General features: G+C 48.5%; 1 protein-coding gene and 1 long non-coding RNA gene across 19 annotated transcripts in view; one reads left to right on the forward strand and one right to left on the reverse strand.

Moving 5' to 3' along the window:
• Positions 1–27,726, reverse strand: part of Cacna1d (calcium voltage-gated channel subunit alpha1 D) — a 294,624-nt gene that overhangs the window by 36,330 nt on the left and 230,568 nt on the right. For 6 of the 15 annotated variants that reach the window (XR_015639379.1, XM_087588025.1, XM_087588023.1 and 3 more), the window contains 11 exon segments: positions 25,672–25,731; positions 23,515–23,621; positions 21,270–21,357; positions 20,113–20,220; positions 19,979–20,031; positions 19,108–19,254; positions 17,556–17,757; positions 15,518–15,676; positions 13,931–14,041; positions 8,969–9,052; positions 2,212–2,340 (listed from right to left, as the gene is read on the reverse strand). Coding sequence is in view for 12 of the 15 variants with exons in the window: in XM_087588025.1 (XP_087444151.1) it covers positions 2,212–2,340; positions 8,969–9,052; positions 13,931–14,041; positions 15,518–15,676; positions 17,556–17,757; positions 19,108–19,254; positions 19,979–20,031; positions 20,113–20,220; positions 21,270–21,357; positions 23,515–23,621; positions 25,672–25,731 (1,248 nt within the window). In the remaining 3 variants the exon portion in view is untranslated. 15 annotated transcript variants of the gene reach the window in all.
• LOC108348454 (uncharacterized) lies at positions 16,682–27,682 on the forward strand. 4 transcript variants are annotated; one of them, XR_015640168.1, is made up of 10 exons: positions 16,682–17,777; positions 18,287–20,277; positions 20,397–21,387; positions 22,013–22,109; positions 22,445–22,610; positions 22,711–23,070; positions 23,668–23,881; positions 24,769–24,980; positions 27,010–27,135; positions 27,489–27,682. It is a non-coding gene; the product is annotated as an uncharacterized LOC108348454 (long non-coding RNA). The 4 variants fall into 4 exon arrangements; XR_015640169.1 differs by lacking the exons at positions 16,682–17,777; positions 22,013–22,109 and having other exon boundaries at positions 19,419–20,277; XR_015640171.1 differs by lacking the exons at positions 16,682–17,777; positions 20,397–21,387; positions 22,013–22,109 and having other exon boundaries at positions 20,199–20,277.

Consider the following 27,726-nt stretch of genomic DNA (forward strand, 5'->3'; position numbering starts at 1 on the left):
AACGACTCGATCTCTTGTAAAACTCTTAAAATTTTCTGCAAAGCGATGCCTCATGCCTTTTGTAAGTGATGCTTTCTACGCTGCTCAGTAAAAACAGAGGAACACTCCCTCTCTTAGGGGCGGTGAGCCATCAGTCAGCCTTAGGGATGACAAGACACGGGGACAGACCAGATGTGTACCACAGACAAAGCAGCAGTTACAGACAACAGACAGATGAAAGACTGGGAGAAACATGGAGACCTCAAACTCGGGGGTTACTCTTGGTTAAATCGATCCAAGGGAACTACTGAGCTGCTTTTCCTTAATAGAACTCGGGTGCACTTCGCTGTGTCTGAGACTGTCTTCAATGCTGGACCATGTGCCCATCTGAAAACAGCTACAAGCTCACAGGCTGGGCCCCGGAAGAAAGGAAGCTGGCAGATCCTCACAAGCACAGGGTTCTTTTAAAAGCACACAAGCAAGTATATGTGTCTGGCCAGATCACAAAACAAGTCCTCTTACCCCGTGTTCCCACGTGGCTTTTCAGCATCACCACAGACGACACACGCATCTATGTGTATGGTAGCACAGGGCTGCCTAGGCTCTTGGGCTTAATTCCAAGCACAGCTGACTAGAGTGGGCCTTTCTCACCTGTCTAGGACAGGTTTGGAGCTCTGGGACGTGCAGCCTGGCCCACTATGCTCACCGATGGAGTGCTTACTGGGGTCCCACAGGGCTATTCTCCCCACAAAAGCTCCCCAAGGGAACTACTGAGCTCCTGAGAAACTTTGCACTTTCTTCCTAGACATCCAAATGTTTGAGGACTGTGCTGGACAACTGTCTCAGGGCAAACCACTACTCTGTCACATGGCTTCTTTACCTACTGGTTTGTTTTTTTTTTTTTAAGTTTAATAATTTCACCAAGACCCAAGATTGCTTTACAAGAATGTATTCCGTTATCCTAGCAGCTCATCTCTGGAACTTGGAGTAACCACAAAGGACTGCAGGACTTGGCCACACACTGGTTCTCTTGCCTATGGCGCTTGGCCTGTCTCTCCTGAGCCACACCCTTCTTCCTCAGTCTCTATCCTCCTTAACAGGACTGTAATTTCCTTCCTGTGAGCCTTTGTCTTCTCCTTTCCCTCAAGGCCATCTCTTTCCCTTTTCCCTACTTAAAAAACAAACAAACAAACAAAAAACAACAAACACTGGAATTTTCTACTTGTTATCCCATAGGGTATTAGGGGGGGAAACTTGAATTTTTTTCTTTATATATCTTCATTTGTTCACATAACATTTGAATCATGAATGAAACCAGCTGATGAAGAAGTGAAAGGCATGGCCATGAATTCCCTACATGATTGTGCCTTTGATTACGCATCTGTATTTATTCTTCACCCTCAACGGATTCGGTCTAGACAAGCAGAATGTCTACAGCAGGCACCAGACGGCAAAGGAGAAGCTGGCTCTGCTCTCAAATGGACTAGAACCAACCTATGGAATCATAGGTGTCCAATAAGGCCTGGTAGAAACCTAGATGAACTAAACTCTCAATTCTACCAAGCACCCAGTAGCCTGGTGTAAGTAGAGAATCCATCTAAGAGAGGTAAGGCTATGTGCTGGTTTGAAGAACAATGACCACATTGACTCATATGTTTGAATACTGTTTGGGAAGGGTTAGGGGGTGTGGCCTTGTTGGAGAAGGTGTGTCCCTGGGGTTGGGCTTGGGGCCAGGCCCAGTCTATGTGTCTATGTGTCTATATCTCTATATGTCTGTCTCTCTCAGCCTATAACTTGCAATGAAGATGGGAGCTTTAAGTTACTTTTCTAGCACCCATTCCTGCCATCCTACTTCCGTGCTTCCTGCCATGCTGATCACGGACTCACTCTCTGAAACTGTAAATAAGCCCCAATTAAATGCTTTATTTTATAAGTTACTTAGATCACGACACCATAACAGGCTGCCAAGCTTCGGGGAGTCTGTAGTGACCTTCCCTCCCTAGGACGCCATTGTTGCTGGACATTTTGGGCAATCAGAAGCTCCTGAGGTTTACATTTCTCCTGTACGGAAAATGTCGCCGATCTCTGACTCTCAGGGTCTTATCTCTGCCTTTTGCTTGGTCTCCCATAATCTCTGTGTTTACACAGAGAGAGCTCTCTCCCGGGAGGAGGACCATCTCTGCCTTACAGATGCTGTCAAGGACAGAGAGTGAAGGCCTAGGCTGCTCTTACCTGGAAGGACTTAATGAAGGTCCATAGCAGAGTCCGGATGCCTTCCCCTCTGCTGAGAAGCTTCACCAACCGCATCACTCGGAAAAGACGGAAAAAGGTGATGGAGATTCTATTGCTCTCTTCAGAGTTCTGAAGGGTTATCACGGAGAGGTCAGACCCAGTGGAAAGCAGAACATGCGACACTTTCAGAAAAACAGCAACGGACGCAAAGGTGACAGAGGTGAGAACTGAAGATGCGTTTCTAGGGCCTTACCCCTCAAAAAGCATGATATGAAAGAAAAAAAGTCACATGCTAACAACACAGGGCTTAGGGGGGAAACGGCATCCACACGGCACATGCATGTCCACGTGTTCTACTGTGTTAGAGGAGAACGCTGGGCGGCTCGAGAGCACTGGACACGGATGATGAGTGCAAACCACTACAGACACTGTTCTGGAAGGACGATCATGGAGAATACAGGACACCAGTGGAAAACTCGACATGGTCAAATAAAGTCAAGGAGAAGGCCCAGCCCCTGGGACCAGTCCCTGATCTTACCCCAGGTGTGGCAGTTGGGAGAGGGATATTCTCACTGTCAGATGGCTTTAAGAAATCAAAGATTGAAATGTGTTAATGTCGGAGGAAGGAGGCAATGGCTCAGGAGACAGCCCCCCTTTACAAGTGTGTAGTTAAGTGTCTTTGGTCAGCACAGCTCGCTCCCTTCCCCAGACAATACCGGTGCCTCACTCTGGAACTGGGCTGGAGTGGACAACATCCATGGACGGAAGCACGGACACACTAATTCTTCCCAGGGATGGGATGTCTTGGATGACTGATGCCTGCTCAAAGACTGTGGTACATGCCTTCATGGTCTCTGAAGACGCAGGTTTAGGGAAACCTCCTTGCTCTGGCTCTGTCACAGGAGCTCACCTCCTACAGCAGGCCTCTTGGCCTGGAGCAATGGACAGACTCTAACTATGGGGTGAACAGTAGTCCCTACACGTGCTCCCGGGGATCAATGTCTCTGCTGAAGGACTAGAAGTCCTGGTTAGTGTAAGAGATGGAGGTTAGACTTCCCTCCAGCAGCCTCCCCCAGGTCTGACTGCCGATGGATGGTTATTTCTCCCACCTCCAGGGTGGGTGTTTCTCCTCCTCCTCCTCTCTACTCAAGGCTCGCACAGCACTTTGGGGAGTCGCTTAGGAAGATACAGAAATGCTAGAGGCAAGTTTTCCCTACCAGGAAGCATCTCGAAATGACAATAGCAAGAATGGGCGAAAGAGCTTCTCATCTCTCCTGCCACCAAGTGTCATTTCCACTGAGGCAGTGGGTCTTCCTGACAAAGGGCGGTATCCTCTCCTGGTGGTTCCCAACAAAGGATTTCTGTGGCACACAGTGTAACAATACAGGGGTGTGGATGGGGATGTTTCTAGAAGCATGTGTAGGCATGTCAGAACCCAGGCTCGTGAATTTTGTTAAATTCTTTTATTGCCTCACCCCAGAAGTAACACCTCCTTAAAGAGATGGGTTTTGTTTGTTTGTTGTAATTAGACAGAGAGCAGGGTCTCATGCAGCTTGGGCTGGCCTCAAACTCTGACTCCCCTGTCTCTACCTCCCAAGTTCTGGGGTTACAGATGTGAGCCACTATTCTTAGCTCTGATCATGGGGGATTTTGTTGTTGTTATTTGTTTTTTTAACTTAAGGCTTTGATATACATAGAAATTAGTTTCCCAGGGTGCTTGTCCCCCACATCACTCTTCCTAAGGGCTGTGGAGAAGGAGGCAGCACTCTCGCTCGGACAGCTAGATTGCACATGCGAAGGACTGTGTAGTTGTGTGTGTGCACACCTCCATTCGTCTGTGCTCAGAGGACTGGAGGAGGCAGAGCAGAGCCCGTTACCCAAACACCTGTAGCATATGTGGGATCTGCAAGAGCACTGGTAAGCCTGCTCTCTTCTGCCCGCCCCTCTGTGCCACTCCATGCACATGATCCCTCCATTTGTGATCCTCTTCCTTTGGGCTGATGAAAGTTGGCTAAATTGACTTTTGAAATGTGCCTATTTTTATCTATTATCTGAAGAATGACAATCATCAATCACTAAATTTAAACTTTTTTTTGAGACGAAGTCTCATGTAGCCCAGGCTGGCCTCAAATTCACTATGTAACCACCTCTACATGGGCTTACAGGAGCGGACAACACCTAGTCAAACTGTCTTTTTTTTTTTTTTTTTTAAGGAGAATGAGAGGAGATAGCATTTTTTCAGGAGACAAAGCAGTGGACCACACAACACAGGGAGGAAAACCAAAGCACTACAGGCCGCATGCATCCCCAGAGTGGCCTGAGACATCGCCCCGTCACCACACTTCCCAGTGCAGAAGGCCTGCTAGAGGGGAGAATGTATCTGGCAGCAGTGGGGGGACCATGCAAGTTGCCGAAGTATCTTTCAAACTTCAAGACCCCTAGGATGGCTTTGCTCTGTCTGCAGAGGCCAGTTGCTCTGATCCTGGGGTACACTCTAAAGCCACCCCACTGCCCGGATGCCACCCGAAAGTTATTTCCTAAATTGTCCTGGGTCCTTTTACACTTCAGGAGTTTTGAAAGCCACCAAGTTAATCCGATGTGCTCTCAGAGTGGAGAATTCCTGTCTAGACCGCAGCAACGTTAGGTCAAGTACGCCACAGATAGCTCACCGCTGCAGGGTGGTCGCAGTGAGTGGAGCCGCTACGGGAGACCACTTGGGCTGCTAGAGCTGTTGCAGGGGCTTGATGAAGAGTTGATGAAGAAATGGAAATGGACTCTGAGGGATTAAACTCTAACGTCTGCCCCCTTTCCAAGGGCCAGAGGGGTTTTGGGGAAGGACAGGCAGAGGATGGGCAAGGTGTGCAAGTTAACTGACCCTATGCTCGGCTTCTGAAGCCATCCACAGGTGACCCTAGAGGACATGGGGCAGGACAAAGACTGGCTCCCTCCATGACGTTCAGTAGAATCCTGTCACCATCTAAAGGTTTGGAACGGACAGCTTCAGTAGGTTTTGCTATCGCAAGCTATCGTTCCTCAGCCCAGTTCCTGGCTACGAGATGGACTTGAGAGCTCATTCTGACAACAGAGTGACGCGGTGTTGACCCGGTCTAAGCTGGGCACGCGACAGGGCAGCATCAACTCCTAGGATCTGGGGGGCGAGCTCCTGCTCATTTTTTTTTACATGTTCTTTGATAACACAAAGCAGCTGTGGTTTCTAAGCAAGACCACCCCTCACCCGCTTAGGCAACAATGGGATGGAAAAAAGACTAAACGTGGGCAACAGACATCCATCCCCGGGTCAGAACCCCTGTTGCTTGATCATTTCAGAACCCAAGGAACAAACCAGGCATCGAAGAGAAAGCAAAGTCAGCCAATGGGGTGTCATCCAACATTCAGCAGCTTGGTGGTATGACAAACCACGGTGAAGGGGACAGGCCCAGGAGAGCTGTCACACCAGGAACAGACAGGGTGGGGAGCATGGGAAGATATCGCGATGGAAAGACCCAGGTGAGCATGCAAACAGGACAATGCAAAGGGCCACCCCTTAATCTTTTTTCCATGGCAAAGAATGCTAACAAGTCGAGCTCCCGTGTGGCAAGTCACAGAATCAGTATGACTGACCAAAGAAGTCTGAGCTCAGGCCCCAGCCAGGCACGAGGACATATGGGAGGAGAAACAGTATAGGCGACCATGGCTGATCCTTAGCAAGTCCTGTGAAACTCAGTGAAACACCAAAGGTGGGAAGGCAGAAACAAGGTATACAGTCTCTAGAAGCGCTTTTGCTTAACGACTTCACCGTATATATTGATTATATATACTTGCCGCTACAATTTTCTAAAAATAAAACCAACATGAAAAATCAATTAGGCAACAGAAAAGGAAGGTCGACAGTCTAGGGGGAAGAGCGTGGCAGGTTTAAACATCACAAAACATGATGATGATGATGATGATGATGATGATGACGACGACGACGACGACGACGACGACGACGACGATGGCAACTCAAACCAGACAACGATGGACCAAGGATATTCATGCTCAGTTGACTCTGGACATCAGGGGACAAGGCCACTGGGGCTATGACATGCATCTCTCTCGTGGGGAACTGTGTATGTGTGGAGGGAGGATGTGGGGATAAATAGTTCCATTCTTACATATTTATAATATCAGAGATGAAGGATGTTCTGTCTGTCTGTCTGTCTCTTAACCTTTGGTTATTCCCAGAACCTAGCTCCAGGCCTTTGAGTGGTAGATTCCCGGTAACACTGATGTTGAAGATGGGATAAATAAGCTATGGGAAGTCATGGGAGCATAACTTTTGCATCAAGGGACAGTGGACCAACGCTGAGATCTTCGTAGGTAACACAGGCTAGGGAGCTTCCAAGCCAAGGCTAAGTGTTTGCTCCCAGAGTACAGCTAGTCAGGGAAAGGTTATTGACTGACAGCAGGTTTGGGAACTGGGAGGATTCCCCAGGGTAAGTCTTCAATGAGAACTGGATATCATGAATGAAGCCGTGCACGGACACCTGATGTGAACTGCTAACCGGACACTCACGCATAAGCCTTCCCAACCCACAGAGAAGCACGGCCACCCTGAGACACTGACAGGCAAGGCCAGGCCCGAGTTGAGGAGCAGGGTCAGATTCCAGCCCATGAAGCAGGTGTTACCTCTCAGTGTTCCAAGTCACACTAGCTAGCCAGCAGGTGGGCAGCATGAGGAAGCTGGGTCTAGCTGGTCAACAAGCATTGGCTACATCCTGGTACCCAGAAAATAAGAGTTTATGACCTCTGCCTCACAGCACCTAAAAGTCTATTGGGACATCAGTTTGTGGTAGGTCTGTCGTAGGTCGTTTCTGATCCGTGGGAAGTTCCTTGGCACACGGTATAGATATTTTACATGCTTCAAGACAATGAAAGCAGTCAGTTGTCTTGCCATATGAATGTCAAGGTAGGGCGGTGCTGTTCTCATAGTAACACCAGATTATTTTACAAACAATGCTATTCACTTGCCATGAGTGACAATTTTACAGATGCCTATAGAAAAATGTCTGGTAAAGTTGAATTTACACAGTCTGGGTTTAAGGAGGTGGGGGCACGTGTGTATCCAGGCCTAGTGAAATGTCACTATCTTGGCGTCACATGGATTTTGATGTGTCAGGGTTTACATCATACTTGGGTGGCCATGGTAACACCTTGCGGTCCATTTTGCATAGTACACAGGAAAATTGCATAAAAAATAGTATGTCTTTGTACGCCTTTGTTTTAGTACATATTGTCATGAATGTTTACATCATTTTATTCCCAGCAGATATTGTCACTCTGCTGGACATAGGTCAAGGCTAAAATGGGGCCGGAATGGCCAGGCTAGTGGCTGTCCAACCATCCATACTGACCAAGTCAGCCTTAGCTCATCAGAGGGGCATCAAGGAATACCAATGTTTCCATTCCATACAGGCAGTCTGGGCACCAGGATGGACCTAACAGTTCTCGGCCCTGCATATGTCAGCCAGGCAGAGCAGAGCACTGGAGTGGCAGGAGCAGCACTGGACTGGCAACACAAAACAGAAGCCAATACCACACAACGCCACTTCCCCCGGCTCCTTGAGGAGTACACACACTGACATACACTAAAGCCTGTGGACGAACACGGCACAGGCCAATAGACAGGGCCCTTTCCTGCCTGCTTTGGGCCTCCACTTGAGCAAACTGACAGTCCCTTTATCAGACTTTTGATGTTTGAGATGTCAGGCTGCTTGTGGTGGGGCTTGCCTCACCTATGACGGATGTGCCCCCTCGTTAAGAATAAACTTCACGTGACAAGGAGTGTACTGATCCTCCCGAAACACACCAGCATCACTCTTTAGGGATCGAGGGCCGGCGTCACCAGTTAGGTTCAGAGCCAACTCAAAGCTAGGACAATGACAGTAACTATCTCAAAGCCAGGCATGGCTATAGGGGTCTCCTGTACCGTCACAGAACCCTGTGGGTACAAGGCCACACTATTAAAAGATGGAGTATGATGTCTTAAAAATAATTGTTTTAGTTCCAAAGTGACAACTTTACATTCTTTAGGGGGGAGGGATGAAGAGACCACTAACTGACTTTCATCTCCCAAAATGAACTCGTGTCTATAATTCTATGTGCGTGGGGATTCACGGCTGGGCCTTCTAGTCTCTTCTACGTCAGACTTAACGAAAGCGACCGCGTTGAGGGACACAAAGCTTGTTACTTACATTCACTTCAGTTATAGCAATATCAACGACGCTACCGACAACAATTAAGGCATCAAAAGTATTCCATGCATCAGTGAAATAGTGCTGTTAGGCATTCAGAAGCCACAGAAGACAGGAAGCACAACAGGAGAAAGAAGAAAAGGACAGCGTTAACAATATGCCACTGGACTACTTGAAAGATCGCTCCGAGACAAACATGTCATAGATAACGTCACTTTGGATGGATTTTTGACAGAGCGAATGGAGACAACCAGAGACACCCTATCTTACCTTGCCTACTAGTGCCTGGGGTCAATGGTGCCAGAGTCAGCCCTGCAAAGGTGATTTGTGTCTGCAGAGGCCTTGGGCTAAGGCTCTACTCTAGAAGGCTTTTTTTTTCCCCCACAGCCTCTGTGAGGAAATGTCTAGTTTCCGATCATGTGTGACTGGGACCTGTGACTTGTCCAGGTGATGCCACATCAGGGCAGGGAGCAGAATGTGCAGACAGGAGAGAGGGGACGCAGGCCACACAGGTGTATACTTACGTCAGCTTCGCTGAGTGCCACGTCTATAATGCTGCCGATTACGATGAGGGAGTCAAACGTGTTCCAGGCGTCACTAAAATACCCCTGGACAGAGCAGGCAGGGCCAGATGTTTATGAGCACTTATGAAGGGCACATCACATGGATCATATGAGGGGACACATCCGAGTCCCCACGGAACCCATGGCAACCAGGAGAGGGGCTGGGAAAGCCAAAGGGGAGACAACAATACTGTCCACTGATAGAAAGGGGCACAGAGGGGTGGTTGTGCTCCCATGTGTGTGAGAATGGGCACACACACACACACACACACACACACACACACACACACACACATATTAACTGTACCTTCGTCACATCTTCCTTCATCCAGAAAGTCTACCACACCAAAGCTTCCCAAGGATGAGGACAAGATAACTTACTCTTTATAACCACCTCTACCAACCCTGTCAGCTACCCAGGTCATGCCCTTCTCCACAAATTCGTATCCTAGCTTTTCCTGGTTCCCAGTTTCCAGGTCCTGGTATCTTATATCGGTTCTGGGTTCTGATGTACGTGTGATTTGCAAATTTAGATGTGCATTCTGGGGGCTGGGGATTTAGCTCAGTGGTAGAGCGCTTACCTAGGAAGCGCAAGGCCATGGGTTCGGTCCCCAGCTCCGAAAAAAAGAACCAAAAAAAAAAAAAGTTACTTAGATGTGCATTCTGTGTGGTTTACGTTGCTAGGATTTTCACACTACATGCTTAACTGGCTTGTGCCTGTTGACTCCTGACAGCCCTGGGAAGACACACTGAAGGTGGTGGTTACACTCTGTACAGAGTCAGAGGCTTCCAGTTGCCAGGGCTGTCCTGCCAGGTCTGTCTCTAAGCCAATGATATCTTGACTAGGCAGCACACGTTTTTAAGAACAAAATCTAGGTGTGACCTCGAGAACGAGGGGCTCGGCATGGGTACAGTGAGCACACTCACAGCCGAGGCCCAGGAACTTATGACTAGCTGCAGGGCTAGAGGAAGCCTCTGAGGATCCTCAGCCTTTTATTTCACTAGGAAAAGGATGGACGTGCTGACTCCTAACCCCGGAGTGGGGTTCTTTCTGTTTACCACTAACAGCATTCTCGTCTTACTACCAACGGCATTCCCATTCTTGTGCAGCTCATTCTGACTGATGCTTACTGCTTCCCTTTGTCACTACTAATGATAACGAGACTCCCAGCCTCGCCTTCAGTGACTTCTGATCTATTCTCCACCTCTCCTCTCCAACCATGGTGTCTCTTCCACTTGCCCCTCACTGGCTTAGCACTCAAACAGTTCTCTCAGAAGTCCAAGGGGCCCCACAAACAGAATTGTCCTGCATCAAATCCTACAGCTCACACCTCCTTCGCTTCCTTCTCAGGATTACAGGGTTCTTAGCTGGCCAAACAGAGGGGAAAGAGGCACCCCCGAGGTATGGATCTGTGATGTTAAACATGTGGTCAGAGGCAGGATAAAGAGCTGGCCCAGGATGCAAGGGAGCTTTCTGCTTCCTTCCCAAGGTAGTCTTCTGACACACAGGGCAACTGGGTCATATGGTACCTCCAGCGTTACAGAAAACTCTTAAATTATTTACACTGTTGCAAATGAGTACCAAGAAGTTCTGTAACTGGGCAGCATCACTACAGACTATGCCGATGGACAGATCCTTCTCTGTTTTGTCTTGTTTTTTTGTTTTGTTTTGTTCTGTTATTTTTTTTTTTTTTTTTTTTTTTTGCTCACCGACTCTTCTGCAGAGTGGGAAGCGTTCCTCAAGCCAATGCTAAGACTACAGAAAACTCACAGAGCTCCAAAGACTAAGCCTCCTTCCCTCACATCTTGCCTGGCCGCATATAACTTGCTCTGCTTTTCTCATCTAGTCTGACAGATCTGCAAGAAGAGTTCTCCCCCACCCCGCCCCGCCCCCCATGCACCTTGCACAGCACCCCCTCTTGCAGCTCCCTTTTGTCTCCATGTGATCAGAGTTCCCACTATGGGCCAGTCCTGTCTGTGTTTGACCTGTTCTTCATGGAGCTTTTCCTGGAGCACCGTGGGGGATAAAATCCCTTCAAATCAGCGAGATAAGGGTCTAACACTCTCTGAGAACTTTTTTTTTTTCTGGAAATCTGATAGACTATGAAAATCTTTCGCAGTTTCGAACGGTGTCTAAATCCTTATAGCTCACAGACTAAAGGTTGATCCTCCCTCATCTACATCACAGGAGGTTTCGAGGTACAAGTGGCTGGTGTCAAAGGCTCTGGCCAGGTGGCTCAGAAATGCCAGCCACTCCTCCTTCCCACACGCCGCCTCTCTGTTTAGCAGCCTCCTGTCTCACGAAATCACTGCCTTGGCAGCATGACTCAGCTCCCCAACCCTTTCCGCATCAGAGACACCATGGTTTGTCACACAGGGTCCATGCCCACCCACCCCACTCCTCTATAACTGAACTCTGAAGGCAGGGCCTCGTAAATGGAGACAGCAATCAAATCTTTTTTCTCTTCCATCCTTTCTTCCTTCCTTCCTGTCTGTCTGTCTGTCTTCCTTCCTTTCTTTAGCTCTACCTGCTTGAAAAGAGTGAGTCAGCCTCATGCAATGGCTTTTATTATTCAGAAACATTCCTGAATCTGACGCATATTGTGCTGGCTAGTTTTTAGTTAGTTGTTTGTTTGTTTGGTTTTTCTCAAGACAGGATTTCGCTGTGTAGTTCTGGCTGTCCTGGAACTCAGTCTGCAGATCACTAGTTAGTTTTAATTATCAATCAGACATAACCCAGACTCACTGGTGAAGAGGATCTCAGGGAGAAATTCTCTGGATTGGGCTGTCCTGTTGCTCGGCAACTGTGAGCAATTTTCTTAGCTGGGTCAACTGAAGTGGGAAAACTTAGCCTGGACGTGGCTGGCACTTAGCCCTGGACTGTGTAAGTGTAGGGAGGTGGCCTGTAGACCTGACCAACTAGGGCAGAAGGAACCCTTACCCGCTGTTTTGTGAGACCACCTCGCTGGGCTTGGCTGGTGAGAACTGGTGAGAAGAGTGTATTAAAGCTAGGGGACTTCCGGGAGAGTGTTGTCTTGGTGACTCCTCATTGTCAGGCACAAAGCAATTTAAGCCACCACAGAAATGCCGCTCGTCAAGAGCGAGGGTTCTGCTGTCATTTTAAAGGTTCTTCGGATTATTATCTAAGGTCATATGAGGCCATGAAAATATCTCGCTAAGCAAAACTACAAAGTGGTACACCTGCTGGCAGAAATCAGTACTTGCTGGTCTATTAGTACGGGCTGCATATTAGTTTCTGTGGTATAACAGTATTACTCATCCGCTTACATGACCCTGAGCGCTCCTCCGAGGCTTAGAAACTCACTGGGCCGAGCAGTGTGCTACAAGCCATTGTTGATACACTGGTCTTAAAGGCTTTGTGCACACATGCACGCTCTCATATATTCACACACACATATATGCACACAAATAAACACACGCTCTTACATGATGGCAATCTGTGTGGTGTATATGTTCTCCTCAGCCTGGACAAGCTCTAGAAACCTGCAGAGCTTAATTACGGGGGCACAGGGTTGATGGGAAATGTTTCGTGGGAATGTCTCACGCACATTTCTCAAGAACCTTCCACATTCTCGCTCTGCAACCACTTCCATCAGTTCAGACAAATATTGTCCAAAGAAGTGTAGGAGAAAGAGAAGTAAACCCAAGTCTCGAGGAGGTTCTGATGGATTTGGAAAAGGAGGGAATGTTGATGTATGGACAAGTCACAGTATGTAACATCTAGTCATGCATAAGGTGCCAAATTTGACCCACTGGAATCAGCACAATTAATCACTTACAAAATGTCCTTTCTTTTGGTCCACAAAGATCCGATTATAAGATTGCCTAAGAATTACTTCAAATGAAAGAAAGGAACATGCCGGAGTTCAAATTCTTTATAACTGCAGCACACATGAAGCCGCCATTTTTGAAGCTATATTTGTTGGCTGCCTCCTTACAGAGTGGAAACATCTAGGGCCAGGCTCCGTCATTCTCTCTTCTGAGAGTCTATGCTAGGAAGGAGAACCCAGAAGTCAACTCGGCTTGGCTCCTCAGTCCACAGCTTTAGATGAGGAGCAGCACTGCATGAAGATGAGGACGGTGTGACTGTGGCAGCAGCGGTCTCCAGTACAGCGCTACACGGCAGGCGCCCTTTCCACACTGCGTGTAATGAAGCCTCACTCCCTACACCTGGACCGTGGACGCCCTCACAGAACAGAGGAGGAAACTAAGGTGCAGGGCAGTGAAGTAACTCACTTAAGCTAGCAGGATCTTATTCAGATGTCTCATAATCGTGTTCTTAGATGCCAGGCCATGTGGCTTGTAACACCACAGCCTTCGGGCTTTGTGGGACAGGACTGACTCCCTCCCAAAGAAGACGCAATGCGATCACTCCTTCAGCACAGTGTAGCAGAGATCATGCCTCACTTTCTTACAAACAAGGGAAACCTTTGCTAAATCTAACAAGTAAAAAATGGTGGATGAGTGAGAGGTGCTGTTCTACAGACAGCGACAGATAGAAGCCGTCTTCCTGCTAGAGATCTCAGAGTGAAATCAGGGTCAATTTTTTTCTGATGATTATCAGGCACCCCCCCTGTGCTCAGATAATGAGCGACACTTTCCCGAGACAGCATGACATACTGCTCTAGACACAGAAAACCAGGTTTTACAGTGATCATCAGCCTACAAATTCCTAATTCTCGTCTCTTTTTCTCAGAACTGTTTTCATAGGGTTTTGGTTTTACACATTTATTTTCCCACATGTATACAGATGTTCTAATCAGATCTTGACGTTCTCAGGTGGTAACCTACTTAGCTAGCAGAGCAGTTTAGCATGATTCCCTAGCACGAGGCTAGGAGGAAGCAGGCCCTTCTCTGGGGTGATTCAGTAGCAGTCTTTGTAAAGCAGATCTGGCAACTTACCTTGGGCTTAAATGCGATGACTTTCAAAACCATCTCAACGGTGAAGACCCCCGTGAAGACCATGTTCAGAATGTCCATGGCGTCATTGAACATCTTGGATTGCTCATAGTGCTGTGGATGAAGGCAGGGGTACTGATGTCAAAACCTCACAATCTCACATCTGTGCAATGGGAGATCCCCTGACATCTGCACCCTGGGGTCACTGCCGACACTCCAGTATAGCATCTTCTCCCAACATTTAAAGCCAGGACACTGCAAAGGCTATACGTGAACTTCCGGTAAACATGGGGAGGAGGTGGGGGCGTGGTGGGTCATGACACAATGAGGACAGTCGGATGATGGAGGAGATAATGGCCATTCCTCCAGTTCAGGATAAGGGGAGGCCACCCTTTCTCTGTTGGGACTGACGTTTGGGTCCTTGACTAACACACTGCAGATACACTAAATGTCTATGGATAAAGGTGGAATCCGATTAGTGATAAATCTTACACTACTTAGGTTTATGTCTTGTTAAAGGGGGTATTGCCCGGGCTTTACACTTTCCTGTAGATTGGCATACAGACCTTTCCATTCTTAAGTTTAAAACGGTGTCTGAAAATGTTGCTCGGCTGTAGGCCTGGCTTCTACAGAAACCGAGGGTCTGATTTACTGAAATTCTTCAAGCCTGGGCAGAACCTGATTGAACCTTGGTCCTGGCTTCCTGACCTAGCATCCTATCTATCAGACGATAACTTTTTAAAGGTTCATCTACAATACCACTCTGCAATCCGACATTGGTCGGGATCAGCAAGAAGTTACTGTAATTCAGGTCAACATTTCAAAAACTAGAAAACCTTGTTCTACCATACAAGGAGCCCCTGAAGACAAGAATATAATTTCAGTTTTCCTTTTCAACATTTAGTGTCACTGTGGCAGGTGCAGACCAAAGTGTCAGGCTTTAGGGCTAGAGAGACAGCTCAAAGGATAGGAGTCCTTGTTCTTATGGAGGACCTGAGTTCAGTTCCTGGCACCCACATGATGGCTCACAATTACCCATAACTCCAGTTCCGGAAGACTCAAAGCTCTCTCCTGACGTCTGTGGGCAACGGGCTCACACATGGTGCACATACACACATAGAAGCAAACACTTGTACACATAAAATTAAATAAAAATACCTAAAAATAATTTTAAAGTGTCAGACTCAAAGACTTGAGCAGAATCCTTTGCTCTGAGGTAGGTGTGGCAGATTTCCCATATTACCATAAAGAAAGTGTGGCCTGGGGTAAGGTCCTCAAGGCCACTAGCTGGTGAAGATGGAGGTCTGTGTGGCATCAGGACTTCGGTACTCAGCTGCTCTTGGGTCCCATGCTCCATACTGAACACACATAGGCTCCATGGGAGAGATACCCATGGCCTTCTGCCCAGGCAGATCCAAACAGAAATACGACCTTATGTGTCTGCCATGACAACAGAACTCTGACCACACTAGTTTAGGCTTATCAGAAAGTCCCTTCTCTTGGGAGGTGGGGCATGCTGCCATCGGGATCTGGGATAGAGGGACATGTGGCCCACCTAGACATGGCCCCCACAACGGTCTCCATTTTTACCTGCATGGCCAGGCAGAGCGTGTTGAGCATGATGAGGACAAACATCATATATTCGAAAGGCGAGGAGTTCACCACGTACCAGAACTTGTACTGGTATGGGTTTTTGGGGATGTATCTCCTTAAGGGGCGGGCCTTCAAGGCATATTCCACACACTGACGCTGCAGAGGTAGAAAAGGGCAGTCAGAGGGGTTCTGAGTGGTCACCTTCCTAGAAGAGTTCACTCTGGCCTTCCAGGAAGGGACCACGAATGGCAGTGAAAAAGCCCATTGGGGTCTCTGGTAGGATCTAGCATTTGACTCATGGTGACTTCAGAGGTAGCTGGAGCAGCCATTGTACTGGCTGGGACCTGTAGACACAAGCATGCAAATTTTGCTGAGATTCTGCACTATCTCCTGGGCAGGGGTGGGTGTGGGGGACTTGAACCAAGGTCCTTTGTTAGGACCTTTCCTCCCTGTCAGTAGGTGGTGATACCAGGTCCTCCACAGAGAGGAAGCCACCTCAGAGTAGGCATCAGGAGCCATAGACTCTGAGTTTAGTTCCTGAGGTTGGATCTGGATAGTGCAGCACAGAAGATTCCTGTCTGGTCTTATGGGGACGGGAGCTCATCGTGCTCACTTAAGCATCTCCACAGAATGGGTAGTAATGAAGGTTAGGCTGAACTAAGGTTGGCTCTAAACAGACTACTGCCCTTCTACCCACTCAGGGACAGAGACTGCTTCCTATTTGAGGCTAGCCCAGAGGGAGCCTCCAATTGATCTCAAGGCTTATCCCTGCCCAGCTCCCCCATGCCTGTGCTCTAGACACAGCAGGCTTTCAGACAAGTTCTCAGTGTCACTCTGACTCTAGGGACACTAGATTCACGGCTATTTGCGCTTTGGGTTCTCAAAGACACCTAACACCAGCCCTGCATAGTTCACCTGGCTGTACCCTCACCTGCCCTCCTTGGGTAGGCAAAGAGATAAGCCAGATTTCCCTCAGATTATCACTGGTAGGGTCTACAAGGACACCTGGACATAGGAAAAGTTCTTCCACAAACCATGTCAACACACATATCCTCACATTTTCAGAGTGGTCTCGGTTGCTACTTGGGCAGGGATACCTCATAATGCCAGGGCCACCACTGCAGGAAGCCTGACTGCCAGATCATCCTTGACCATCTAGTTACCATAAAAGTAGAGATGCCCCTTACAGAAGACAGGGGGAAACCTCTCAGAAGAGACTTCCAATCTCATATGCTGAAGGCTCAAAAGAACGTCTAAGGGGGACCTCCTGCATACATTATTCCTAAATGAGCTAAGGGACCAAGACCCCAGGAGCAGAGATGCACCTAATATCACAGAGCAGGTACAGGCAGGCCAGGGCCAGAGTAAAGGCTCCCAGGTTCCTGGCTTTACCATATAGTCAGAGCCAAGGCTCCTACTCCTACCAGACCAGCTAAAACAAGAAGGATAAATGAAGCTAAGAACTTTAGTGCCATATTCAAAATTTCCGTGTCTTCATATTTCAGTTGAAGCATATTTCAGTGGAAGGTAACTGTGGTCTCTAAAAGACATCTGGCAATCTCTGGGAATATTTTCTCCTCCCACTGAAGGAAACGGATGCCGGTGTGTTGAGTGGGTAGGGGCCAGGGATTCTGCTCCTTGCCCTACAGTTGTGCCTTGGAAGCGCAGATGCGAATGATCAGCTCGCAACAGGAAGAACACAAAGCTGAAGAAAGTTGGCAGCAAGCAGATGCCGAAGAGCCTTTCCACAGGGGACTCTGAAAGCTTAAGCGAGTGATCTCCGGCTCTGGGTCACAGTACCTATCGCACAAGAGTCTAAACCATCACTGGTCAGCCATGACTATGGGTCATGTCCTCGGTGTCCTCTGATTCCTCATCACAAGCTTGGGGCTTGGTTTCCCCAGTCATAGTCTATTCTGTGACTCAACAAAGACCCAACATGACAGACAGTGTGGTCTGAACAGGGCCTGGGCCCTCTCCTCTGTGTAGGGAAAGCCACCGAGGGACAGAAGCACAAACAGCGTATGACTTTAACCTGATTTTTGTCCAGCTCACAGTTCTTATACTCCTTTTCTCCCTGCTCCTGGAAGGTGACGATGACGAAGCCCACGAAGATATTCATCATGAAGAAGGCCACGATGATGATGTAGATAATGAAGAAGATGGAGATCTCCACACGGTAGTTGTAGACAGGACCAACGTTCTCTCCGTTTGAGTCGATAGCTTTGTACAGCAACCTGGAGGACGAGAAAACTGGGTAAGAGCCCAACAACTCCACAGTCCAAGTAGCCCAGCCCACTGCGCTGCCGGATGCTCCCACAATTCCTCTGCAGGCACAGTAAGTGTGTGTTGGGGAGAGACATGAAGGCCTTTGAACACAGCCTGGTCTCACCGAGGCCTTAGGCCTCAGGTCTCAGGCCCAGACAGCTGGGATGTAGATGTTGGGTTACTCAGAATCATTCAAAGAATATCTAGAGAATTGAAAAATCGAAAGGATTTCACAAAGAGTCAGCAACCTTCCACAAACAGATAAGAGATAAACTACATCGAATTGACCTATTGAAGGAACTGAAAATTGTATATGCACTGACAGATGCCCGGCACCCAAATGGAAAGTTCCAGCATATGACAGAACTCAGGAGAAGGGCATCACCATAGAACACCCCAAGTTAGACTAACCCACTCTAGTGTAGTCAGTCCTTCAGGACCCTACCTCACGGTGCAAAAGCACTCACACCTTCTCTTTGTATCTTTATCTCTCTCTAGTGGGGCAGATATCACCACCATCCCCCTTTCATCGATAGTCAGAGAGGCATCCGAGTGCCAAGGCCACGAGGTCACAATCCTCAGCAGCAGAGTCTAGAGCTGGGCTCAGGTCCTGAAGCTCCAAGCCCTGGGCTGGTTCACATCCTGTCGGCCACCCCAGTGGTTAACTGAAGCACAGCGTCCCAAACCTGATGTTACCACAGTGTCTTGTCAGAGTGAGCAAGTGCTATTCAACTCTCCACAGAGTTGAACATCTAGGAACATCTGTCATGGCCACTGCAAGAGCCCAGGCAGCCAGCAAGAACCAGCCTGGGCACTCACCTCCTGAAGCTCCTCTGGGCAAGGGACATGTGAAGAAAGGCAGCAGAATGCCAGGGGTTCCCCCTTGCCCTTTGTCTGCTTCCTTCTTTATGTTCTGGGATCCTTGCAACTGCCGGTGGCTGTCACACACTAGTGCTCATTCTGTGTCATAAGGAGTGAGTGAGTGCATGACCGTTTGGATGCTGTCAAATCCTCTTTAAGAACCAACAGAAGTTTATACAGCAAATGCCTCTTAGGGACCCCGTAACCACACCCAGAGATGCTGTCCAGGCATTTACATCCGGGAGCCACAAGTAAGGCGCCGATGTTTAACACCTGCCTGTTCAGATGGAGGAGCCATGATGGGTAAGAAATGATGACAAGTTACCCAGCGTTAGTCACAGGCAAACGTGCTAGCTGTAAAGAACAAAAGTAGAACCTGCTCCAGGAAGGAAGACAGCATGGAGTCCCCAAGGAGCGAACGGAGACCTTATGGGAGACTGGATATTCCTTATACTCACGCGGGCCAGCCCTCAAAAGTCGAGACCGTGAAGAGCGCCATCATAGCCGAAAGGACATTGTCGAAATTGAAATCACTGTTTTGCCAGATCCTCTCACGGACCACGGGACTGTCGACATCGCCGTCCTTATAAAGGATGAAAAGCCCCCTGTAGAGGAAAGGCGTTAGACAATCGTCTTGGCGTCACACATAACCCATGGCCATATCATATAACCCAAACTGATACATATGGGGCAGGCAGCTAGACCCCAGCCAGTTGTAAACACTCTAAAGGTCAAGGACATAGATTTTGTGTAGACTTAAGCTCTGGGCAATGTATGCACTGGCTGTGAAAATCCCATCTTAAGTTATGAGATGTGAACACTTCTTGCTGTTTCTACCGTTGGCTGTTAAGAACAGAAACATGCCAAAATGTGGGCAAGGATCAAAACAGGACCAAGGAGCAGAGTGCCAAGTCTTCTAGAAGAAGGAAACCCAATCCTGAGCCCTGGGAAGTGAGCTGCAAGTCTGGCTTGGGAGAGTACCATTCACATTCCTCAGATATTGGTGGCGCTCGCTCACTGCCATTTCATGGCTCCTTACCCCAGTCTATAGGCTCCTTACTCCGTCTACATTCTTTTGGGATGATAAAAATGTTTCAAACCTCGAGAGAGGCCCTGACTAGAGGACAACGTGACCACGCTGAACTGTGTCCCGAATGCAAGTGATTTCATGTTCCTTGAGTTTTTGCCTGGACTTGAAGATATAAACGAACAACCAAAGACCAAGCGCCATCCTGCCAGGCATGAGCTGAGTGGACAGTCCTCGACGGAAACCTCTGAAATGCTAAACTGACTGAGTCCAAGCCGCTAGGCTGCTCTTGGGATACCCACCTGCACTCCTCGGGGTTACTTTTGGCCTCATCTGTGCAACGGTAGAACTTCCCCTAGACGCAAAGCAGACGGAGAGTCAATATGGGCTCTTCCAATGGAACCCAACTCTAGCCCTGGCTGAGACGCGCGCCTACCTTGAACAGCTGGACCCCAATGCAAGCAAACATGAACTGGAGCAGGGTCGTGACGATCATGATGTTGCCGATGGTTCGGATGGCCACAAAGACACACTGGACCACGTGCTGGGGCAGGACCAGAGAGAGGGCGAGTTAACCCTAGGCCAGGGCTTCTGTGTTCAGGTGCATTTTGAGCTGAATTTCTAACCATTCTAACCTCATGCTCTGTTTTCCTAGTTATCCACCGAGCAATTGTGGCCAATTTGATGTGCACTTTTATCTTTATTAATTTTGTATTACAGGTACTCAGTGTATGTGTGTACATGTGCACACGTGAATGTGGTGGCCAGAGGACAACACACAGGAGACGGTCCTCTCTTGCACACTGGTCCCAGATATTGGACTCGGATTATCAGGCTTAGCAGCAAGCACCTTGACCCCACTGAGCTGTTCTACTGGCCCCAAAACACCTCTCTTGGGCTTTCTCCAAAGAAGTCGGTCTAATTGAAGGAAACACCTCCTACACATAGGCTCGTAGGATCCCAATCCCAGAAAGACTTTGCAGCAGTGTAAACCCTCTAGCCTGGTGTATAATCCACACGGGAGCATTTACGACTTAAACACAAAAGGCTATTGAGAAAGAACTACCAAATACTGTAATTATAGTAACTAATATCTCCAATTAACAAAGACACAAAAGCAATCTCTGCAGTGTGTGTATGTGTAGCCATACGTTATGTGGGCACGTGCTCCCACGTGCATGACCGTTCTTTGAGGAGAGCAGGAGAGGCCATTGCGTGTCCTGCTGTCACCCTTGACTTTATACTCTTAAGATGGGGTCTCCCTAAACTCAGAGCAAGGGCAGCCACCAGGAAGCTCCTTCCTGTCTCAGTCACCCCACACACAGTGCTGGGGTTTCCGGTGTGTGAGAACACGCCTGGCTTTTTACACAGGGTCTGGGATTTGACTCTGGTCCTAACGCTTGTGCAAATGTTCTTACCTGCTGAGCTGTCTTTCATCTTTTGAATGACAGTACTTGGCAGATGCAGCTTTTTAAATCTTTTTCCCCCCACTCCGAAACCCACCAGCCCTCACCTCACCTCCAGACGAGAACAGTTAGTAACTACAGCCATCTCCAACCCAAGCCAGCCCCACTGAACAGAGAGGGTCCATACCTTAAGTCCTTTTGCTCTGTTGATTGCTCTGAGAGGCCTCAAGACCCTTAAGACCCTCAGAATCTTCACAACCGAGATGGCACTGGATCTGAGGAGGGACAGAGTGAGAAAGCAAGCGGTGAGTGCTATGGCTGGATAGGAGCCCTGACATCAGTTACTGCATTTCTTAGACGCCTCACAGCCATGTGGAGTCTCTCTGCTCTTTAATGCCATTAAGCAGGCCTCCTGCCTCCTGAGGGACCTGACAGAGCCCCCTACCTCAGGCACACAGTTGCCACCATGGCACAATTTTCAAACTTGGTTATGTTAATGTAAACACTAGGTTTCTGACATTTAGATTTCAGTGTTTAAGTCTGGGGACCTGGAGCTTTGGTACCAGGGTTTTTCTGGCTTCCCAGGAGTTAAATCTGGTAGGAGATATGAGCGCGCACACCTAGGGGGTGGGGAAATGCAGTATGCTCCTCCAAGGTGGAGAAGGTGTGGTGTGACCTCAGGGGCAGCTGGCACCAAGTAGGTTCCAAAGGAGCAAAGAGTTAGCTGACAGAGCGGGGAGGAGCTTGGGCTGCAGCAGCAGTGCAAATGAAGGTCGCTGAGCCTCAGCATCCCAGATGCCTGGGTGTGGCTGGAGCACAGGCCTGGGGTGGGGGAGGGGCGGGGGTGGGGGGAGTGTGCAAAGAAGAGAAGTCAGAAAGAGTGTGGCCAGCTCAGAGAGCCGTGGAGAGACTAGTGTGGACGTTCTACAGGGAAATAAGCTCAGAGCTTCCACTCCCAGGAGCAGACAGAGCGATGACACCCTAAACAGCAGGTTGAACTCTGACTGGGTACACGGACGGATTGGCGGCAAGTAAACAAAAACCTAAACTTGGCACTCCTCAGGAGCGGGTTTTAGTTAGTCAGGAAAAGCTTTATCTTCCTTTATCTGCCCCACCCCCCCATGGTCAACGACAATGGGCATCTAGTTCCTTGCTCACCCAAACAGCCTGCCACAGATCCAAGCCCCAGTGCTAACTCTCAGGCTGTCCTGGCTTGCACCCCCTCCTGTCACTACTTGTGCCCATAAAACCAACAATGCCTTTTCCTGCAGCCACTGCTGTCTGCCCCACCCCGCCCTGACCCCTGACTTCAGAGACAGTCTAGAAGCTTGATTCTCAAATAAACTGTCTTTCTTCCCACAGAGTGGTCCAGAGTCCAGTGGCTTCACAGTGCCTGGCTTACAGTTCTCTCCAGGTTCCTATTGCTAAGGGACGTGTGTGCATGTGTGCACACATGGGACAGCTCTAGAGCACTGAAGCTCACGGGCCAGCAGAAAGTGAAGTGGGGACACAGAAGATGCAAACACAGGTGACTGCCCAGGGTCCTGCCCAGGGTGAAAAGGGAGTGTTTGGCTTCCCCAGAAACCCTTAAGTGCCCCGAAAGATCATTGCAGCTGTCTATCCTGCAGGCACAGGGAAAGGAAGGGATCCCAATAGACCGACAAAGTCAAGCTTTTCCTGCAGTGAAAGAAAACTGCCACCCCAAGAGGATACTCAAAGTCTTGGACCAGGCCTGAGAAGAACCCTATTCGTCCCTCCCTCCCTCCCTCCCTCCCTCCCGCTCAGGTTGCCTTTCATCTGCTATAGAAAGCTAGTCCTGCAGAGAATTGTAAGATGTCATACAGGTGAAGACAGGTACAAGATAGAACAAAGCCTATCATTGGATGAGAAGGAAGGAGAAAAATCTGAGGAGGAGACTGGAACAGAAGGAGACAGAAAGAGGAAGCAGTGGAGAGGGCATGGAGGCTGATTCCACTCTGTATTGACAGGTTGTTATGAATATTCTCAAGGGTTTTGTACGTTTAAGTGGGCAATCATATCTTATCAATTGGGTCAGAGGTTATTGTGCTGTGTGTTCTTCCTTGTGGCGAATTAAGTTTAAGAGAATGTATGGCGGCTGGGACACTAAGCCACCACGGAATTGGGATGTATATTTCTGGCAGGAGGCAAAAGACAGCCTTTTATATTTTATAACTTTACAACAACAGAGAATAATAAACTCAACCTCAACCTGGCAGTAGGTGCAAGGAAAAAAAAAACAACAAAAAACAAAAACCCAAAAGATAGAAATGGGAGAGCACAAATGTCCCCTTGCTTTCTGGCACAGGGAAGGGTAAGCCATTCCGGCTGTAATCAGCAGACAGTGCCCAACCTCAGTGAATTCGGCCTAAGTTCCCTACGTAAACCCATTCTACTGACACAGAGATACTTACTGAATCCCAAATGACACCAGAGACACCCCAACGACCAGCATGTCCAGCAAATTGAAGTAGTTCCTACAGAAAGCCCCTTTGTGCAAGAACGCTCCAAAAGTTGTCATCTGTAAACAGAATCACATGGCGTTTACTTTCTCTCCTCCCCTCCAGGGTTTAAAACCAACCGAGCCAAAACCTGGGCTCGTCCCAAACTCCTGACAGAAGCGTGACTCCATTAATGGCTGCACAGAAGGAGGGCAAATGCACACCAGCAGGCTGGGTGACTATGTCACTTTCTTCAGCAAAGGTGGAAAGATGCAGCCAATCGCAGGCACATTTGTAAAGAGACCAGTTCAGAGTTTATTCAAACAAGGACAGGACTCTGGTACGTCCAAACAGCCTGGGTAGGGCTCATGACTATGCTTTTGAGCGCCTTCGCTGCCTCACACCTGAGCTTACCTATACGGTGCTGGCCTGGCCATCTTAAGGCCACAGAGCACGCAGTGTTTTCATTATACCTTCTCAGTGCGGGCTCGAGGTGCCACCTGGCTCCAGCACTCCTGGTCCACTTTCTTCCTTAACTTGGCTGCTCCAGTGTTCATATTTCTCCATTCCCATCTCTCCCGAGCCTGGCTACTCTACAAGCATTAAGTACAGCAAGGAGGCTGTAGGGCGATGTTACAACCAAGCTAGCCTTGTTCTCACTAAACACCTTGTTTGGCAGGAGCACACAGAGTGGGTGCTCTAGTGAGGTTTCTGCTGATGACGGGAAGACTTCAATAAGGAAGTTCTCTGAGGGGAAAATAGTATTAAATAACCCGGGATTGTATTTGCCCCAAGGCCCATCAGTGAGTAACAGTTTGAAAAGGCAGACATTAAAGCTAACTGGACTAATGGCTCTCTGGAACATGTTCCTTAATTGAGCTTGAGGGAGGGGCAGCAAGTGAACCTGGAGCAGGGACTCTGTCCATTTTGTGCCAGTTTTTACCACAGGGCCATGAGCCTTGGCCACTGTTCTGTTATGCCTGGTTGTAGAGGGAAATAAAATCAAACCCACTGGCCTACGTTTAGGCAAGAAAACCCAAACTTTTATAAGATTTGAAACAGAGTTGGACATATTTGGGGAGGGTGGTTTTGAACTCATTATCAACATCAGTGACACAGAGGGGCCACTCCCTCTCCTCCTTAATCGAGGTTTTGTCGGTGGAAGCTTTTGTGAGGAGCCCAAGTCCCTAGCTGCCCAGCGTAAAGTGTTGTTTTTTTTTTTTTTAGATGCACACATATAAACCTCAAAATACTTTAAAGTCAACTGTAGCAAAACCCCTTCGCTTCCCACTTCTTCCCACGAGGAGTTGGCTGTAAGAATCCTATCAGAAGGCCCAACTACTGGAGGCTCCTAGACCTCTGCCATGTCTCCAGACCTCTGAGCATCTAGGAAGGAACTTCTCCATGGAGTGCTCACAACTGGGACATAGCACACACAGGTAGGCCATGCATGGGCAGTACATACAGGTACAGCTTTGTCTGTGCCAATGTAAGCCCATTCCATTGAAAGAGATACATAACATCCCCACACAAGTAGACCCAGTGTTTCTTGCAAGACTCATTGCAAGAGAGTAGTAAGTTATTCTTCAAGGACACAGAAACCACAGTGTAGTCCCAGGAGCGAGGAGACAGTGGCTCCTGTCACCTCATAGGTGCTCTTCATCTCGCTCTGATGTCAGGAAGGGCAGAAGGACCTTCACACAAGGGACTATATCCACTATTAGCGAACCAATTTCAGAGGATTTTTTTTTTTAAAGAACAAAGTGTAATTCCAACCAGGAGGTGAAACCCACGTGGCTCCTACATGCAACTCAAAGTTAACGAAAAACCTCGAAAACACGTTGGAATGGTCACAGAGGAAAAAAAAAATCCTACAGTTCAAAAAAGGTCAGCTTGGTCACAGAAGGGGAAAAAAACAGCTCAAAGCACTTCACGCATCTCTCCTGTGCTTCGAGCACGGGAGGGGCCTCGGTCAGAGGGCTGGCCGGCCTGTTACCTTTAAAATGATCTCAAAAGCAAAAGTACCCGTGAAGACGTAGTCCGCATAACCTAGTATCTGGAAGGAAAGCACAGAGCACAACCATTACTGCTGTGGCCGAATATCGAAGAGGGTCAAGGAGAGTGTGTTACCTTTAACAGGATTTCAACCGTAAAGATGGCTGTGAAAGCATAGTCAAAGTAGCCCAGTATCTGTAAGGACAACATGCGGCAGTCAGAACAACACACAGATGAGTTGTGGCAGATCCTTGCCCAAGAGCAGAACCCCCAACTTGTGTCCAGAGGCCCTTCTCCCAGGCAGGACAACCCTGCTGCTCCCATGGGAAGGTTGAGATCTCAAGAGGACCCATTTCGCCCACCCAAAGCTCATCTTGGTGACCACCTAGGAATGTTGGGAATTTCGGCTTCCCAGATTCCTATCAGGGCCCAAAGGGACTTATTGCTGGCTGTTAATAACCTTCCCTCTGCGTGGGCTACCAGCGGGTTGTGGCCCCTGATAAATGAGACTCACACACATTCTGCAGCTTTGAACTTGGATAAAATGAGCTGTGCTGGTATTGGGAAGAAATTCAGTTAGCGATGTTAGTGACGGGGCTGAGGGTGCCAATTGAGCACGAGGCCCCGGGGATCCAGTCCCAGCACCAAAGGGCTGCCATTTTTAATTCTTAAAACATAAGTAAAAATGCTAATGGCATCAAATGAAGTCAGAAGGTTTCCCATGTTCCTGTGGGCAATGCAATCATCACGTGATCTCCCTAACCCACCCACATACTCTGGGACGGCCCACCTATGCCCAGTCTGTGTGCTTAGTATCTTCCTCCTGCCGCACTCTACCTAACTCTGCTCTCTCTCAGGGTTGATCCCTGCCTTTCTGGGTCCATGCAAAGAACATACTGACATAGCATCCCAGTTTTTAGCATAGGCCTCTCTCTCGGCCTTCCTGAAAATGTCGCCTATTGTCTATAAAGTCTTCTGAGCTCCTGATGCAAGGTTCCTGATTTCCTTCAGAGCCACAAAGAACTCAGAATCAGGGCAGGTGTGCCAGGAACCGCAAATCTGACCAAGGTTACTCGTAGTGTGCTGACGACCCTCTGACTCTCAACTGGAAAGATAGCAGCTAAGACTGCCATTACACAAGCCGATCCTGGGTGCTGATCTCATGGATATGGTATGGTGTGGCTTCAGTGCATCCATCCATCCATCCATCCATCCATCCATCCATCCATCCATCCATCCATCCATCATCCATCTATCCATCTATCCATCTATCTATCTATCTATCTATCTATCTATCTATCTATCTATCTATCTATTGCCTATGACACATGCATATGCCACAGTACAAGTATAAAGGCCAGAGGACAACTTTTAGCTCTCAGTTCTTTTCTTCTACCATACAAGTCCCAGGGACTGACCCCAGGTGGCCAGCCATGGCAACAAGCGCCTTTCTCTGCTGATCTATCTTACCAGCTCTTCTCTGGTTTCGAAAGAACTGAAGATATCGATGTTGGAAGGACTGCAGGGACCATTTGGCGTAGGATGCTAGGGCAGGGGCATCTGCTCAGGCCTGAAAGCCAGTCACAGGCAAAGAAGCTGGTAGGTGTGGCCCAGACTCTGAGGGCTTTGTCCTCTCCTTGGTAGGAACCACCACCGGGGCATGCATTACCTCTCCTCCACAGAAGGGGGAGCTGTGCCTCTCTTCCATGGAAGTATGGGAGCTCTTCCCAGAGGTAACCCTTTCCCAAACGTCCTATTTCTGGGCTCCTAGACAATGCTAGAGCAGCTTTGCATAACTATGTATTTCCTAGTCAACTATAAGCTCCCTGTACCCACTTTTCCCTCATCCTCTCTCCCACACTGAAAGTACCTGACAGCCACACTTATGTGGTACCCAGGGGTCAATCCAGGTTCTTAGACTTAAGTACTTTCTCTATTTCCCTTCTCACTAGAAACTCAGTCACTGCTAAAATGAAACACTGGAGTGTTCTAACAGTGGCACGCATGTGAAAGGCAAGGAAAAACAAGGAAATGAATACGTGGGAAAGAGACGATGACAAGAAGAGACGTAAATTAGCTCCTCGTGGACACTGAACCTGGACTAGCTCCTGACCTGTGACAACATGACTTGTCTCTAATCACCCTCCTACCCTGTCCTTCATTTTCACGAGGAACTCGAGGACAGAAGGG

This window comes from Rattus norvegicus, chromosome 16 (assembly GCF_021556685.1).
Source record: "Rattus norvegicus strain SHRSP/BbbUtx chromosome 16, alternate assembly SHRSP_T2T, whole genome shotgun sequence".
NCBI classification, from domain to species: domain Eukaryota; kingdom Metazoa; phylum Chordata; class Mammalia; order Rodentia; family Muridae; genus Rattus; species Rattus norvegicus.